Below are 18,536 nucleotides of genomic sequence, written 5' to 3' on the forward strand. Positions count from 1 at the left end.
TTGAACAATACCTGTCTAACTACAAATACTGTATGTTCAAAACAGGTAGCTAGCTGAAAGGTCAGCCACTAAAATACAATGAATACTAGCTATATCAAAATAGATGGGATATAGGTTTCCTATAAAAGTTGTATCCGAGAATCCTATGAATAAATTGCATCAACACAGTTAATGAACTGGATTGAGAATGTTTTTGTTTCTGATTCAAGATTGACTCAAGGGATCAAAGCTGAACTTAGATGGCATGATGAGAGTACTGCAAAGCAGTTAAAGCTTTCTGCTCTTCACTGTCAAAAGAGAGCGAGAGAGAAATCTACTTACTCCCATCTACTTAACAGAACAACACTAGGCTGCTGACCTTGTGCATTGGATATTATCAACTTCACAAAAATTTCACAATGAACTTATTCAACGCCGCTTCTGAAAAAAACATTACATTTGTGCATCCTGCATATTTCATACTGAGCGGATTTATTGGAATACCGAATGTTAAATATTACTATGTCTTCCTCTGTTTTGTTTACGTTGTTTCAGTTCTGGGAAACACAGTTGTGATGAGTGTGATCATCTTAGATCATAATCTAAACACTCCAAAATATATTGCAGTTTTTAACTTGGCATTTGTGGACTTGTTTGGTAGCTCTGCTCTGGTGCCAAAGGTTCTTGACATCTTTCTGTTTAACCATCGCTACATTCCCTACAATGACTGTTTAACGTTCATGTTTTTCTGCTACACCTGCCTGTCAATGCAGGCTCTTAACCTGGTGGCACTGTCCTATGACAGACTGGTGGCCATCATCTTTCCACTGCACTACCAAGTCAAAGTGACTCACAGGTTCATGTTGTCTTTGATTACCTCTTTCTGGGTCTTGGTCATTATTGTTGTGCTTATTGCAGTTGGACTTCTTACAAGACTTTCCTATTGTAAATCTTTGGTTGTTAAGAGCTATTTCTGTGACCATGGCCAGATATACAAGCTGGCCTGCAATGACAAAACTCCCAACATTGTCATTGGTCAATTGTTACCAGTTTTAATTCTTTGGCTTCCACTGGCATTTATTTTGGTAAGTTATTCATACATTGGCCATGCATTATCTAAAGTGGCCACAGTTCAGCAACGAGTGAAGGCCTTCAAAACCTGCACAGCTCATCTTTCATTAGTGACAATCTATTTCCTCCCAATATTAGTCACATTTATTATGAGTTCAAAAATACATCCAAACGCCAGGATCATAAACCTGTCTCTGACCTCTGTCTTTCCTCCCATGTTGAACCCAATTATTTATGTTTTGCAGACACAGGAAATCAAAGAATCAGTGAAAACATTATTAAAAATCAGAAAGCAAAAAATTACAGTGAAGAAGATAATCATAAAATGACAGTTCTTTAATTTTGTCCACAAACACTGCTATGATATTATTATGATATTGATTTTCATTGTAGCAAACTTTAAGACATGAAAAAAAGATTTTTGCATGATGAATTGGTTGTAATCAAAAGTAATGTCTGTCCCTTTCTTTGTAGTTATTGCAAAGCAAAGGAAAGAGCAATGTAAGCCTTTTCGTTTTCTTGTCTGATTTACTCTGTATTTGTCTGTGTTTTCTAGCTAAACAGTAGGCTACTTCACATTGAACCTCTTCTTGAAGATTTTTATTGTGAAGCAGCAGCAGAAAGTGTAAATCATGTGGAGATGACAATGCTGTCTGTGTGGGTTTCAAGATGCTGTAAGATAAACTAAGCAAAATCCCCTAAATTGTTTGCAGAGTAAGGCTTGAGTAGTGTCAGTTTCAGACTATTTAGGTCAATCTTGAGATAGGTTGTATTTGCAGCATGCTTTAAAGCTTATTTCTATGGTTTAGTAGGAGGAAATCATGATGAGAAGAGTTTTAGAGATTGTTAGATTGTTTAGATTGTTCTCCTCCATATGTGGGCTCCAGCTGTGTGGCCTTCCCACTGGGGACTTGAGACTTTAATGTTTACAGTCATCTATTTAGAGTCTACTGACAGTATGTGTGTGAGGTGTTTGGGATTCATTTAAATTTTTGCTACAAAAAATAACCAGGGTAACACCCTGGCCTCTAACCTACTAGAGTGTCCCTATGCAGCAGGTACTCACTGAGCCACCCACCACCTACATTTTCAACTACCGTATGTGAAATGCTGAGTTTGTGTTGTATTGTACTTATAAATGAAAATTGTGATATAACATAGGATTTGCAAGAGACATAAAAGAGCCTAAAGAGCTCAATGCTCTCCATAAAAACATTGCTGTGCCCCTAAAGTTTGTGGCGTCTTAGTGGAAATGTGTCTTTAAGAATTGGAAAGTTTGTTTTTTAATAAGTGCTGGGGGTTCATGGACCTGAAAAAGTCTTTGTGTGATACTGAGTTGATACATACAACAGACACAGGGGGCCGAAGATTGATCTCATTGACATGAACTCAGGAGTAGAGTTGCACGATACCCACGGTACCCAGTGGTGCCAAATCGCCACGGTTAACACTGTACTATACCAGAAATTCTACACAACGGTACTACCATGGATTACTAAATAACGGTGCCAGTTTCCACAACATAGGGAGCCACCTCTCCTCTCCTCCTGGCTTCTCACTACACGCTGCTCTGTTGTAAACAAACCCACATGGCAACGATGCTGCGACCAAACTACACAGCTGCTGAATGATTGGCTGTTTGCCTGTTAAGTTCATAATATAGCAGGATCTCTGTTTAAACCGGGCTTCAGAGTGTGCGCAGCGCAGTAATCACACAGCTGCCGATGAAAAGAGGCAACAAATATACTGTTGTTGTATACTGGCCTCATGCGACTTACTTGTCGCTTTAATAATCGACCCATCCGATTGCTGTATTTTGACTGAGTTTGTCTGGCCCACGGCGACACAACGCCATGAGCCGAAAGCCCCATTAGAGCGACGCCGGGTTTTTTACTTGATACCTATTTTTCTGGGTTTTTCTCATCGCCGTTTGGCAGGACTGCTCTCCACCACTTGGATACATCCCCTGTGGACAATTCGGCACAGGACTGAAGTTATTTTAACTTTAAAAAGTCCAAGTGAGAGTCAACGATTCCACTCTCAGAATCGGAGCGTCACTGCAGTAGGGACACAGCACTTCCGCAACACCCATTTTGACAGCGTGGGAAAATCCTACCACCTGAGACTGAGACAACAGCGCCAGTTGGTTCTAACCTGGGAATCTCATCCAGTCGAGGATTACAGACCACCAGCTGTTGGTGCCACCTACATTGAAGCCTGATCTTCACAGTGGGCCCAGTTCTGGGCCCTTATCCGTAAGTCCCATTACCTGACGCTAGGGGTGTGACGATACACTCATCTCACGAGACGAGACGAGACACGAGATTGGGTTCACGAGATCGAGACGAGACGAGATTTTAAGAAAGCTACAATGACAAAATATATGACAGGACCAACAGACTTTTATTTAACCGAGTTGCACTTGCATTTTGAAATGTTTTATTGTAACTATTTACATGCATGATGTAAGCATGAGCTTTAAATACATTTCTTCTTCCACAAATTGAAACTAAAACTAAAATTTATAAAAGTTAATATAAATTAAATTAAATTAAATATTTATTTCTTTTTTTCAAGTGCAAACAATATTATGTGCAGTGTTTCCTCTAGGATTTTTTTTAAGTAATGGCAACAACCCCCCCTCCCCCCCAGTGCCATTTCACTACTCGGATACTCGGATCCCCCCGCCCCCCTCCCTCCCTCCCTCCCTCCCACGTCGGACGGTCTAGCGCATATGTTATTACCGTCACAGCGCGACCTGTCCATGTGCCCGTGTGCCCGTGTGTGTGTGTAAGTGAGTGTGAGTGTGTGTGTGTGTGCACCAGAGAGAGAGAGAGAGAGCGTCGCGGCCGCCACAGAGTCGTTAATTAGCGCTGGATGCGCTGGTTGATATTAGTTTCGTTTTTACTGAGGAGGAATGAAGAACTCAGCTGTGACTGAAAAGCACCTAAACCAAGTCGAGTAGAGTTATAACTGTGTAGTGGAAAGGGGTGCAAAGTAATGGTAACTGGTAGTGCAAACCCTGCTTTATATTTTTTAACATTAAAAAAAATAATAATAATAAAAAAAAAAAATCTTGCGAGACAGATTTTTAACATGACGAGAAATATCGTCGAGTTTAATCTCGCGAGATCTCGTGGGACGAGATCTCGTCACACCCCTACCTGACGCTCTACTCTTGTCTACTCTGTCCCTCTCGTGACACCATAACAAGCTTCACTTCAATCGCTGGGCTCCGGTTGGAGCCCATGCGTGTTAAGTGCCCATGTAAGTGCTCCGTTAGCGGCTGCCACACTAAATCGCTAACTTAAACTTCTGCTTTTTTAGCCCGTGTACTGGCCTCCTTTCTACAGTATTTTTCTCCCTCAGCTATCATATCACAACATGGCTCCTCTTACCTCTCCCTCCGACTGTGCTTCGCCAAGGCCGGATTATAATTGGGGCACACTGGGCACGTGCCCAGGGGCCCATGGCAACCAAGGGCCCATGGCAACCAAGCCCTTGGTTGCCAACCTGCCAAGGGCCCCGCCCCCTGCCGAGCGAGAGGTCAGAGTGTGTGAGCGGGAGGTCAGTAGTAGACCGTGAGTAAAAGTAAGCAAGACAATTATGGATAAAAAAAAAGTATTTGAGCGGTGGAGCAAAGAGGAAAAGCAAGACAGAGAAGCGGCGGTGATTGAAGATGTCCCGCGAATCACATCATTTTACAAAACATTCGCTGTTAGTCCGGCCTCGGCCAACATCACAGAAGTCCCGGAGCAACCGGAGGAGGATGCCGAACCAGGCCCGGCTCCCCCTCGCACTAGCGCCGCGGTGATGAGAGCAGGTGAGCCGTCGAAGGACCCCGCTTTATGGGGCATGTTAAGTGAGAGCTAGTGATGCGCGGGCTGACCCGTAGCTCGCGGGTCCCGCGGTCAGCCCGCGGGGCGGGGCGGTGCGGGTCAAGAAATCTTTACTTTATTTGCGGTGCGGGTCGGGGCGGGTCATTAAAAAAAACTGACGATAAAGTCCAGAGTGTGTTATCAGGGCCGCGCTGATGTTGACGGGAAAGCCGGCGGAGGTGTGAGGGAACCGGATGAGACGGCGGCTGGGCGCATCAGCAGAGCGGGGTTGGTTTCACAGAGAGCAGGGACTGGGGAGGACGAGAGGCGGCGGCCGCCGCGGCTGCTGCACGCTGCACCGTGACTCTCCCACTCCTCACGAGCTCCACAGTCCACACTGACAAGCTACCTGCAACACAGCACCTCTGTCTGCCCTTTCAAAGTAAAAAAGGCCGCTGTTTGACGTTTAATAGCGGCGGGTCGGGAATATATTATAGCGAGAGGGGCTATGTCTTGTGTATGTATAGGTTTTGCTGAAACTGGTGTGTACACACACACACACACACACACACACACACACACACACACACACACACACACACACACACACACACACACACACACACACACACACACACACACAGGTTCAGCCACTTGCGCTCTGTGCTTGCGCTGAGCCAATGGTGCGTTCAATGACCTGGGCAGTGTGGGAATTCACAAGGGCTGCCATTATAAACAATGAAAGAAGCATGCACAGAGGGATCATCTTATCTTTTGTACAGGCTTCTTTTCAGTTCACAGAATTGTTTGCAAAGTTCTTAAGACTCAGTGTGTGTATGTTGCTATTTTGTAGTTGGTTTGTCAATTTCATATGTTGGCTGCATTTAGCTGTAGCCTACTGTGTCGCTATAAGGATGGCATTCTTGTAAACTCCCTAGTGGTCATTGTGTGGATGTTGTGGGTTGTGTTGTGTTGTGTTTATTTGATCTGCTGTTTGTGTCAGCCTTAGTTGTACTAGAAAGTCTTGACATAATAGTTTGTGATTATGGTCTGGTTTTCATATGTACTTCATATACACAATTGTGAATAGGTCTAATTAAGGTGGAGTTTAATGACTTTCCTGGTTTGTAATGGGTGGAGGTGATGTGTGCGACAAGGGCCCTCTGGGACCTGGTGCCCAGGGGCCCTTGGGGTGCTAATCCAGCCCTGTGCTTCGCCGAGAAGATCGCCAAGCTGAAAGGACGTATTTCCACACTGTACCAGATCCATGAACGCGAGATGTTAATGGACACCATCACCTTTGATCCTCAACAACCTGCCCCCCTCGGTGCTTCAGGCTCTGATCCATCTACCTCCGGTCCTGGTACAGCTCCCAAGGCTGCTGAAGCTACACCCCCCCCCCGGTCCCAGCCGTCGCACCCCCGGACATCGCCCCTGGTGACTCCTGGATACACCAGGGGGCTAAACCTAAAGCCCTGTCTAGTTCCACTCCCTCTGACCCGGAGCCCTGGTCCCTGGCCCCTGTTTGCGGTAGGAGAGGAAGGCGCTCCTCTTGCCCACCTCACCTTAACATCCAGCTGGAAAATAAGTTTGCGCCTCTCACCTTCTCCCCCGTTGACGAGGAGCCCCAGCGGTCTCCTCCTCCATCTTCACTGCCGTCCCACAAGTCCCACGGCTTACAGCCTCCTCCGAGGTATTCCACCATCATTCCTGAGCACTCCTTCCTCCACAAGACTTTACACTCCTTACGCTGTTCACACCGGCTCCACAGCGCGCTTCCACACCCTCTGTCTGTCCCTTTTCAGCCACCTCGTCGCCTCTAGTGAAGTCTCCTCCACCGACCGTTCTCACTTCATCCAGCCCTAAGGCCCCACATAAAGCATCCCCTCATCCTCTCTTTCCTCCGACTACTTTAATTATTGGGGACTCAATCACAAGACACGTCCGCTTCTTCAGTGCCATAAGGCATTGTTTCCCCGGGGCCACGGTCCCTGTCATCCTGCAAAAACTCCCAGATCTGCTGAACACACTGCCGTCCACCATACATAGAATCATCCTGCACATTGGAGTAAATGATTCATCCCTCTGACAATCTGAGGTGACCAAAGCTGAATTTGGAAACCTCATACAGCTTCTGACCAGCAGTGGAAAATCCAATCTTCATTAGTGGACCACTCTCTCCTCATGGCTGTGGGTCAGAAAAGTTCAGCAGAGTGCTCCAGCTCCACACCTGGCTCCAGTCTACCTGCAGGGCACTCAGTGTAGGTTTCATAGACAATTTGAACCTGTTCTGGAATCCATCCATCCTATTTAAAATCCGACAGTATACACCCAAACAGACTCGGCAGCTACATGTTAAAAGCTAACGGTCAGCACACTTCCAATCATACCCACGTGACTGACTGTTTACCCACCTCACTCACACACCTTTTGTGGTGCCCTCTCAGAATACCATTGCCCACGTATACTCCCCCTTCAGGCCCTAGCTGTCACTACACCCCCCAGCCGCTGCTCTCCCTATTGAGACCATTGTGACAGCCAAACCCCTCTGTCCTCTTGCCTTTTTCAAAACTGTTAATAAAAATAACCTCTCCCACATAACACTGAGTGCTCCTGCAACTCCCCAACTCCTGGAAGTATGCCCCCCGCACTATGATTTTATCAGCTCCCCCCGGCTCAATGGCTGAGGGGGACTCTTTTAGACTGAGAGACTCTTTTAACTGCACACCCATTACTACTGATGTATATTTTAGCTTTGAAGTTCTGATGTTTAAAACCTACAACTCATGCCCAGTCCTGTGTACTGTTGTGTACCGCCCCCCCAGACTCGATGCCACTTTTCTCACAGAGTTCTCTGAGTTTTTATCCTCAATTGTCTTATTACATGATAAAATGTTAATCACAGGTTGAAAGTGTTTTTATCTAGATTTCTGAAGACCCAATGACTGAGAGAAAGACAGTTTCCTGGTTCAATACTATTTTAAGGATAATAAATGAATCAATTTCAGTATTTACAACTAAACAAATAACTTTTTAAACATAAAAACACAGCTTAAATAGAAACAATTAATAAAATGAATGAATTCGCCGATGCAATATCACTAATATTTAAATTTGGGTATTTAATTATCTGAATTATGAAGCTGATTGAAACACAGCCAGTGGGCTTAATGGGAGCAGGTGGGCTTAAAGTGAACATCAGTGAATTATTGGTTAAAAATCAGAATATTTTTATTCTACACACATGACATTTAAAAACAACTTACATGACATGAATCTATATAAGCTGCACTAACATAACATGAAAAGTATCAATTGATCATGTATTTAAGTAATTAGCTATACTCATTTACATCTGCCCTAAATGGTGTGATTTTTTTGCTACTATCCCCTTTAAGCCCACTTAATAAAAATGTTAATTAAAAAATAAATAAATAAATATTCATATGTATTATCAATTTAACAATACAATAGGATATTCTGCATACAAAAATGTAAACTATCCATGTTTATCATGCTTTATGTCATGGCAATGAACAATGCTATGCAGTGGCTGCATAGATGCAGCATGTGGGCTGTTTGCTAGCATGCTAAAATGCATATTTTGAATTCAAAAGAAAAACTATTTCTAATTCTAGTAAAATTCTAACACATGTTTTATTTAAAGCACTAATCTCTTAAATTTTGGTAACAAATGAGTACTTAGCTAAAGTCGGAGTAGAAATATGGAATAAATATTGTTTTTTCAGGGCATCAAAATCACTGAAGTTTTTTTGCAACTTCTTCGGGAGCAGCAGGCACATGTCACACATATGCTTCAATAACTCAAGATTGACAAATCTGATTTGCTTAGAATAAAAAGTATAATTTATGTAACGAGCTGCTTCATTGGAAGAACCATGAACCAGCAAAAATGGTGATGTAGTTTTTTTTAATTTGACTCAGAAGTCACAAGTGGGCTTATATGGTACATGGGCTTAACTCATTGAGTGCCAACCACGTAATTTCTCGTTTTTCGTTCCCATGCGTTGAGTGCCAAAAACGAAATTTTTTGTTTTTTGCTTTTTTTTTAAATTATGAAAATAGACACTTTAATACACATTATATGTAAATTTGGGGACTCTACGACGAGGAGAACTGAAATAGATGACGATCAAAGTCACATGACAGCTCATGACCTGGAAGTTTTTATCATAACTCAGCTTCTGCAAACGGAGTTCTGCATGCAGATGCAGCGCAGCTGCTCCGCTGCTGCTCCGCTCTCACCCGCGAGGCTGCAGCAGCTGGGAGCTGAACCAGGAAGCTCTCAGCCCACAGTCCCGCCCGGTCTTCATCTGGAGCAACACCGTGTCCTCCCCAAAGTCCTCCCGCGGTAAAATCTGATGGTCTCTGGGTCAAAGCAGACCGGCACCACCGACCCGTACCACAGAAGGACCACGACCACCGGCGGGACCGGTGTTCGCGAGCCGCTGTGGCCGGCAGAGCCTCACGTTCCGCGGCGAGAGGCTGTGACACGGCACGGTGCGTCTGTGTTATTGTTGTTTAGTGGCGCCCCCCCCCCGCCCCCGATGGTGGTTTTGTGAATAGAACAACAATTGTTGTGTATATTTATCTTATACGAGCCCTTTGATCCAGAAATGCGAGTGTGAGAAGAGCGACAGGCACAAACAGCGCACCTTTCATAAAAGACGCTCTATCTCCTTTTCTAGAAAAAAAGGAGGGATTTTGGTGAAACCCAGCCATGTTTAGCTTGACTTTTCTCAGGAACGGAGGCACGTAGAAACAAACGGTTTGTGGCCATTTGAAGGATAAAGTTAAACCTTTCAAATGAGCCACAGTATGTGTTGGTGGCAATAATATAGAATACACTATGGCTCTAAAATAAAAAGTCAAATATGGTCTAATTTGCCGGTACACTTGACTAAAACTTTGGAAAGGAGCGCGGCACTCAATGAGCTAATAGGTACACGTACCCTACTCATTTTGGTATCGTGATAACTCTACTCAGGAGGACTGCCTCTCTTATTAGTCCTTCCTGTCTCAACAGTTAAAGCTTGGCAGAGTTTCATCATCACAGAGAACAGGACGCAGCACTGACACAGTGAAGAAGACATTTACCTAATGACTGCACTGTGGACAGGAAAAGCTCGACCAGTTTTACAATGAACTTATTCAACTCAGCTCTGGGGAAAAACATCACTTTTATGCATCCTGCATATTTCATTATAAGTGGATTTATTGGTATACCTAACATTAAGGCTTACTATGTCTTCCTCTGTTTTGTGTATATTGTTTCAGTTCTGGGAAACACAGTTGTGATGGCTGTAATAGGTTTAGATCATAATCTAAAGACTCCTAAATATATTGCAGTTTTTAACTTGGCATTTGTGGACTTGTTTGGTAGCTCTGCTCTGGTGCCAAAGGTTCTTGACATCTTTCTGTTTAACCATCGCTACATTCCCTACAACGACTGCTTGACGTTCATGTTTTTCTGCTACACCTGCCTGTCAATGCAGGCTCTTAACCTGGTGGCACTGTCCTATGACAGACTGGTGGCCATCATCTTTCCACTGCACTACCAAGTCAAAGTGACTCACACGTTCATGTTGTCTTTGATTACCTCTTTCTGGCTCTTTGTCATTATTGTTGTGCTTATTGCAGTTGGACTTCTCACAAGACTTTCCTTCTGTGAGTCTGTTGTTATTAACAGCTACTTCTGTGACCATGGTCAGATATACCGATTGGCCTGCAATGACAAAACTCCAAATTATGCCATTAGTGTTTTGTTACCAGTGCTTATTCTTTGGTTTCCACTGATATTCATTGTGTGTAGTTACCTATATATTGGCTATGCTTTGAGTAAAGTGGCTACACTTCAGGAAAGACTTAAGGCTTTTAAAACCTGCACAGCTCATCTTTCATTAGTCACAATCTATTTCCTGCCAATATTAATCACATTTACTTATATGGAAAAAATACATCCCAATGCTAGGATCATAAACCTGTCTCTGACCTCTATCGTTCCTCCCATGTTGAACCCAATTATTTATGTTTTGCAGACACAGGAAATCAAAGAATCTCTAAAAAAGTTATTTAAAAACAGAATGCAGTTAAGTCCAATATAACAACAAAGAAGTAAACTTATAGTGAGCATTGTTTTTTGAATTTTACATGAGGCATAGCCTACATTTGTTGTTATGTTACGACTGGTCCGTGTACATTATAAAAATAAATTGTCATTGCTAATACAAGATGTCTTTTTATAATCAATACAAATATTTGAGATTGCATTTCAAATTAGATCAAAATCCCTTTAAATGACACCACACTCAATAACTACCACACCAATTCTTGCAATGTTAGGGATATTACAAGGACAATAAAAATATCTACTTGTCCCCCACATTTCTTGTTTTAATGTGCTGGCAGGCATTCAGAAGCCAAACGACTGATGTGTAGATGATGCATTTGAATATTATATAATCACAAAGCATTAAGAATTAGAAAATCAGTCTATGCTAAAGTTGTTTGATTCAGAGTCACAGCTTAAATGAAGTGATCAGTTATAAGGGTTGTTGCAAAATCTACATTTTTTTTCTTGTATATAACTTTAAAAAATTGGTAGTCAAGTTTTTATGTGGAAGTATTTTTGTAGTTACTGTCATGTGTTTTCATGCAAAGTTTAATGCATTTAAAGAGGCTTAATTTTGCATTCATAAAGTTGCTACCCAGAAATCATTCTCTGGAAAATTATTTTGGGGTGAAGGCACCTAAACTCTGTGGTATGCCTGATAGCTGAACTCCTGACAAAATGTTTTGTTATCACTATATCCAAAACTGTGTTAGAGATTAGAGTTCAGCTTCAGGCCATGTTTTTTTTAAACTAACACAATCAAAGGCAAGTTTAAAGAACTGATCGATGAAGATGCAAGTGGAATTTTCTTTGTTGCTCTTTGTATGTGTTGCTGCAGCTGATAGTCACATATAGGCTAAGTGTGGGTGATGTGGTTAAAATATCATATGACAACCTTTTTGGGTGGAGTCACAACCCATGATCTTAATCTGGTCTCTTCATGTTGTCTTTTCTTGACAAGATGCGTCAGAATAAACGTAGCTTTTTGCAGAGCTCATGTGGAATATTCGTTTGGACCGCACACTTGTTTATTTATGAGGGGCTACATGAAATTGTTTTAATTTGAAAGTTCAATGTTGGCTGAGTAGCTAGCCCAGACTCCTGGCACCACCAACTGTCTCTCGTCTGCTGGAATCTGGTCTTGAACTACAGCTGGTGACATGGTTCTTGGTCTGCTTATGTAGAGAACTGGTTCATGTGGAGCAACACCAACCTTACTGAGGCTGCAGAGCAGAACAAATGCTGCTGTCTGCAGCTAGAGTTGGAAGGCTAGCTGTTTATCCCCTAATATAGTCTGCTTATCAGAGACTGAACTATTGAAATAAAACATGTAAATAGAGGGACTTTTTAATGACTCCATCTGTACGATCCATCAGAAGATCAGATCATGTGCCAAAAATAATTTTGTCGACCCACAGGTAAATATTATACGTATGTTTGACAGATTCACCGAAGTGGTGTTACATTTCTTTATACCACACATCTACTCTGTGCGAGGTTTGCCAAGCAAGTACCAGAAACGTTGAAACTTCTTTGCAGAGCATTTCAGAATGAAAGACCACAGTAGCTTGAAGTAAAGTGCTGCTGTGGCTGCAAATAAAAAACTTTGTTACACTGTTATTTTCTGGGCGAATAGGAAGTGTTTTTTGTGAGTAACTGTTGTTGCTTACCTGGAGAGCTATTTCCAAAACATCAATTTTTTATTTAATGAAAAAAAAAAGTTTTTCATTTATTTATTTATTTTTTTCAGAGATCGAATGAATAGTATATATTGGTCATACAATATAAATAACAAAAGCTGACCATATGTGTGGATAAACAACTAACAACTCATCATCATACATGAATACACCTATTAACTTCACACAGTAAAATTCACACAATGACTGAAAAGGAATAGGCTGAAGTCCAAGGCTTATTTTTGCTATAGATAACCCAGAATATCAACAGTACAATAATATGGAGGGCTAGATACAGTAATATTGTTGCAAGTAACTGACCACTGCTATTCCATTACCTTTGAATGGAAATGTGTCTCTTCAACCTGAATCCTGTTAGTTTTAATGGCCCTCATTTATCAAATGGCGCATTTCCACTAGCACGGCTCGGCTCGATACGGCTCGGCTCGGCACGGCTAGGGACTGCCTCTCTTATTAGCCCCTCCCGTCACAACAGTTAAAGCTTTGCAGAGTTTCATCGTCACAGAGAACAGGACACAGCACTGACACAGTGTAGAAGACATTTACCTAATGACTGCAGTGTAGGCAGGAAAAGCTCAACCAGTTTTACAATGAACTTATTCAACTCAGCTCTGGGAAAAAACATCACAATAGTCTGTCCTGCATATTTCATAATAAGTGGATTTATTGGTATACCTAACATTAAGGTTTACTATGTTTTTCTCTTTTTTGTGTATATTGTTTCAGTTCTGGGAAACACAGTTGTGATGGCTGTAATAGGCTTGGATCATAATCTAAGGACTCCAAAATATATTGCAGTTTTCAACTTGGCATTTGTGGACTTGTTTGGTAGCTCTGCTCTGGTGCCGAAGGTTCTTGACATCTTTCTGTTTAACCATCGCTACATTCCCTACAACGACTGCTTGACGTTCATGTTTTTCTGCTACACCTGCCTGTCAATGCAGGCTCTTAACCTGGTGGCACTGTCCTATGACAGACTGGTGGCCATCATCTTTCCACTGCACTATCAAGTCAAAGTGACTCACAGGTTCATGTTGTCTTTGATTGCCTCTTTCTGGCTCTGGGTCATTATTGTTGTGCTTATTGCAGTTGGACTTCTCACAAGACTTTCCTATTGTAAATCTCTGGTTCTTAATAGCTATTTCTGTGAGTATGCTCAGGTATTGTGGCTGGCCTGCAATGACTATACCACCAGTTTTGCTTTTGGTCATGTTTTACCCTCATCAAACCCCACCTAAAGAACCTCGGTGTCACTTTCGATTCAGCACTCAAATTTGATAAACAGGTCAACTCAGTAGTCAAAGCCAGCTTTTTCCAACTCTGCACCATTTCACAAATCAAACCATTCCTCACCTTTACAGATCTCGAAAAAGTCATCCATGTGTGGCGAGCGAGGGAGTAATTTTAATAGTTTAACTTAAATCAAAAGAATAACCAAAACCAACAACGCCACCCCAGGGTTTAACCCGGGGAAAAGAAAAAGAAAAGGAAACAAAAATAAAGAAAAGTAAATGTGTGAGTAATGCAATAAACTAAGATTCTAAACTAAGGACAACACAAGTTCGTTTTACTGAGAGGCAAGAGACGTGTTTCCAATCAGAAAAATGTACAAAAGTTTATTTCACAAATATTAAAACATGGGAATTTACCCTAAAATGTGTTTCTCTTTTTACATAATACCAAGAAAGGAACAGGGCTTTCTCCAGGGCTGGGGCCGCTATGGTTAAGGTGAGTGAAGGGGAGTGAGGGCGTCAACTAAAATGGGAGCACCACAGTCCACATGTAAAACACTAAACACACACACGCAAGGGCAAAACCAAAAAAGGAGTGGAAGGACACTACACACAATAGGACACCATCACCAAAGTAGGGGGGTTGGTCACCAGTGAGGCCCTCAGCACCTGGAATTAAGCAGACAGAGAGGAACAATTAGTGGCGCATGAAATCATATGAAAATAAGAAACAAATAATTCCAGAAAAAGAAAACCTTTGTGGCTGACCCACTAACTGAGACCAAACAACCAAAAACAAAGCAACCAGAAAAAAAAGAAAGAAGGTCAGCACACAAATATACTAACAAAACCAAACAATATTTTGACAAAATACTCAAACTATAACATATCAAAACAATATTTAAACTGGACAAATAATCTCAATTAGAAAATCAAAATAACCCCCAAAATTATTAAACAAAGAAAAACCCCACTCACTATTCCCCTCCTATTGGTACAGGTACACTAAAAGAACTGCTGCCCGTGGTGTAGCTCGAGCAAGCTCAGGTTAGAGCACAATAAACCAAAAAGAAAATAAGAGAATAAACTAGGAGGGTGAATAGGAAACCAAAGAAAATACTAACAATTAAATAAACAAACCAAATGAATCAAATAAATCAAAATCTTGCCAGAGTTTAATCCAAAATCATAAACAAATTAATTTATCTAAATGATGAGGAACAAAACAAAAAGAAACACTCTGGCTTATGAAAGAAAAGGAGAAACAAATCATATCAATCTAAACTCAAAACAAAGAGTTGTAGGCCTGAGCAGCACAGGGCAGCTCTGAAACAAACAATTACCTCAATTTTCATTAGTAGCCTACGAGCGAAAGCACAGGTACTTTAAGGCTCCACACGGCAGCATTGAAGCCCCACAAAGCAGCAGCGGTCCTGAATGCAGCACGGCGTGGCTCGTGCCGGCTCGGTCCCGAGACTTCGGCCTATCTGTAAAGTTGAGTGCAGTAAAATTAGGGACTGAATGACTATGCTGATGACGGGCGAAAAACAAACATTTACATACCCCGTCAGCGTGGCGTGGCACATGCACCAGGAGGAGAGGGAGAGAGGGAGCCAACGAACATTTTGGGCGCTGCCAGCGTCTATGCAGCGTGGTGCGCAACAGCGGAGGAAAGAGGAGTGCAGTACAATTAGGGACTGAATGGCTAAGGCTGATAACGGTTCGGAGCAAACATTACATACCGCATAGCGTGGTGCAGTTCAGGCACCAGGAGGAGAGGAGGGACATTTGAGTCTGTGCTGTCGGATGTGAATGCGCAACAGCGGAGGAGAGGAGTGCAGCGCGTCTGCAGCACCTGAGACAACCCGGAAGGGGAAGTGTGCACCAGCTGCTAGAGAAAGGCAGCGAGTCCCTCCCTCTTATATACTCTGGGCTCAATTAAAGGGACGGAACCACACCAGGAGCAAAGAGAAAGTACCCATCCCACTACAATCGCATTCATTACCACCTGCCTGGACTATTGCAACTCTCTCCACACTGGAATCAATCAATCACTCCTCTCCCGTCTACAATTAATTCAAAACGCCGCAGCCAGACTCCTGACAGGGACACGAAAGAGGGACCACATCACCCCTGTCCTAGCCTCTCTCCACTGACTGCCAGTTAAATACCGCGTTGATTTTAAACTTCTTTTATTTGTATGTAAAGCCCTGAATGGAGTGGCCCCCTCCTACCTGACAGAACTTTTAACCCCTTACTCCCCCTCCAGACCCCTCAGGTCGGCTGACCAAGAGCTTTTAACAGTCCCACGGTCCCATTGCAATTGCTGCCCCCAGACTCTGGAACAGCATCCCCCTCTCAGTCAGACTTGCCCCCTCCATCGACTCTTTTAAATCAAGACTAAAAACTCACCTTTTTTCTTTAGCTTTTACATCCCCGTGATTTCTCTTTGTTGTATTTCCTCCATCTTTTGTTGGTTGCTGCTTTTGTTTTGTTTTATCACTTTTTAATAATTCTTTGTATTATGCCTGCATTACAGCACTTTGGTCAACTTGGGTTGTTTTTAAATGTGCTTTAGAAATAAACTTGATGGATTGATTGAATATCAAATATTGTGTTGGTCATAATATATCTAGAACAAGTTACTGCTTGTCTGTTGATTAAAAAAAGTTGAAATATTTCCATGTATGACCTATTAATATGTAATTATAACTTGTGTTAGTTCATAAAAATTAAATTATTATTTTTTTTAAAAAAGGCCACAGTATCGTGATAATACGTGGAACCGTGATACTTTGTCTGGTATAGTATCGTGGGTACTCATTTTGGTATCGTGATAACTCTACTCAGGAGGACTGCCTCTCTTATTAGTCCTTCCTGTCTCAACAGTTAAAGCTTGGCAGAGTTTCATCATCACAGAGAACAGGACGCAGCACTGACACAGTGAAGAAGACATTTACCTAATGACTGCACTGTGGACAGGAAAAGCTCGACCAGTTTTACAATGAACTTATTCAACTCAGCTCTGGGGAAAAACATCACTTTTATGCATCCTGCATATTTCATTATAAGTGGATTTATTGGTATACCTAACATTAAGGCTTACTATGTCTTCCTCTGTTTTGTGTATATTGTTTCAGTTCTGGGAAACACAGTTGTGATGGCTGTAATAGGTTTAGATCATAATCTAAAGACTCCTAAATATATTGCAGTTTTTAACTTGGCATTTGTGGACTTGTTTGGTAGCTCTGCTCTGGTGCCAAAGGTTCTTGACATCTTTCTGTTTAACCATCGCTACATTCCCTACAACGACTGCTTGACGTTCATGTTTTTCTGCTACACCTGCCTGTCAATGCAAGCTCTTAACCTGGTGGCACTGTCCTATGACAGACTGGTGGCCATCATCTTTCCACTGCACTATCAAGTCAAAGTGACTCATAGGTTCATGTTGTCTTTGATTGCCTCTTTCTGGCTCTTTGTCATTATTGTTACACTTATTGCAGTTGGACTTCTCACAAGACTTTCCTTCTGTGAGTCTGTTGTTATTAACAGCTACTTCTGTGACCATGGTCAGATATACCGATTGGCCTGCAATGACAAAACTCCAAATTATGCCATTGGTGTTTTGTTACCAGTGCTTATTCTTTGGTTTCCACTGATATTCATTGTGTGTAGTTACCTATATATTGGCTATGCTTTGAGTAAAGTGGCTACATTTCAGGAAAGACTTAAGGCTTTTAAAACCTGCACAGCTCATCTTTCATTAGTTGCAATCTATTTCCTGCCAATATTAATCACATTTACTTCTTTGGAAAAAATACATCCCAATGCTAGGATCATAAACCTGTCTCTGACCTCTATCGTCCCTCCCATGTTGAACCCAATTATTTATGTTTTGCAGACACAGGAAATCAAAGAATCTCTAAAAAAGTTATTTAAAAACAGAATGCAGTTAAGTCCAATATAACAACCAAGAAGTAAACTTATAGTGAGCATTGTTTTTTGAATTTTACATGAGGCATACATTTGTTATGTTATGTTACGACTGGTCCGTGTACATTATAAAAATAAATTGTCATTGCTAATACAAGATGTCTTTTTATAATCAATACAAATATTTGAGATTGCATTTCAAATTAGATCAAAATCCCTTTAAATGACACCACACTCAATAACTACCACACCAATTCTTGCAATGTTAGGGATATTACAAGGACAATAAAAATATCTACTTGTCCCCCACATTTCTTGTTTTAATGTGCTGGCAGGAATTCAGAAGCCAAACGACTGATGTGTAGATGATGCATTTGAATATTATATAATCACAAAGCATTAAGAATTAGAAAATCAGTCTATGCTAAAGTTGTTTGATTCGGAGTCACAGCTTAAATGAAGTGATCAGTTATAAGGGTTGTTGCAAAATCTAAATCTTTTTTCTTGTATATAACTTTAAAAAATTGGTAGTCAAGTTTTTATCTGGAAGTATTTTTGTAGTTACTGTCATGTGTTTTCATGCAAAGTTTAATGCATTTAAAGAGGCTTAATTTTGCATTCATAAAGTTGCTACCCAGAAATCATTCTCTGGAAAATCATTTTGGGGTGA

General features: G+C 41.7%; 3 protein-coding genes and 1 pseudogene across 3 annotated transcripts; all 4 read left to right on the top strand.

The window, feature by feature from the left end:
- The first annotated feature begins 398 nt into the window (after positions 1-398).
- On the top strand, positions 399-1,379 carry LOC146974864 (olfactory receptor 1E16-like). Its single transcript, XM_085796867.1, has one exon. The coding sequence runs from the start codon at positions 399-401 to the stop codon at positions 1,377-1,379; it is 981 nt and encodes a 326-aa protein (XP_085652993.1).
- An 8,651-nt stretch (positions 1,380-10,030) lies between these two features.
- LOC146974865 (olfactory receptor 1E16-like) lies at positions 10,031-11,032 on the top strand (annotated as a pseudogene).
- A 2,259-nt stretch (positions 11,033-13,291) lies between these two features.
- On the top strand, positions 13,292-13,939 carry LOC146974866 (olfactory receptor 6C4-like). Its single transcript, XM_085798955.1, has one exon. It carries the CDS (start codon positions 13,292-13,294, stop codon positions 13,937-13,939), a length of 648 nt encoding a protein of 215 aa, XP_085655081.1.
- A 2,998-nt stretch (positions 13,940-16,937) lies between these two features.
- Positions 16,938-17,900, top strand: LOC146974867 (olfactory receptor 1E16-like). Its single transcript, XM_085798956.1, has one exon. The coding sequence runs from the start codon at positions 16,938-16,940 to the stop codon at positions 17,898-17,900; it is 963 nt and encodes a 320-aa protein (XP_085655082.1).
- Positions 17,901-18,536: the final 636 nt, after the last annotated feature.

Source organism: Trachurus japonicus, chromosome 14 (genome assembly GCF_045865225.1).
Source record: "Trachurus japonicus isolate A0001 chromosome 14, Traja_1.0".
NCBI lineage: Eukaryota > Metazoa > Chordata > Actinopteri > Carangiformes > Carangidae > Trachurus > Trachurus japonicus.

What these genes read in the sequence shown, in the direction of transcription:
- LOC146974864 (XM_085796867.1), top strand. Translation starts at nt 399, where the DNA reads ATGAACTTATTCAACGCCGCTTCTGAAAAAAACATTACATTTGTGCAT.
- LOC146974866 (XM_085798955.1), top strand. Translation starts at nt 13,292, where the DNA reads ATGAACTTATTCAACTCAGCTCTGGGAAAAAACATCACAATAGTCTGT.
- LOC146974867 (XM_085798956.1), top strand. Translation starts at nt 16,938, where the DNA reads ATGAACTTATTCAACTCAGCTCTGGGGAAAAACATCACTTTTATGCAT.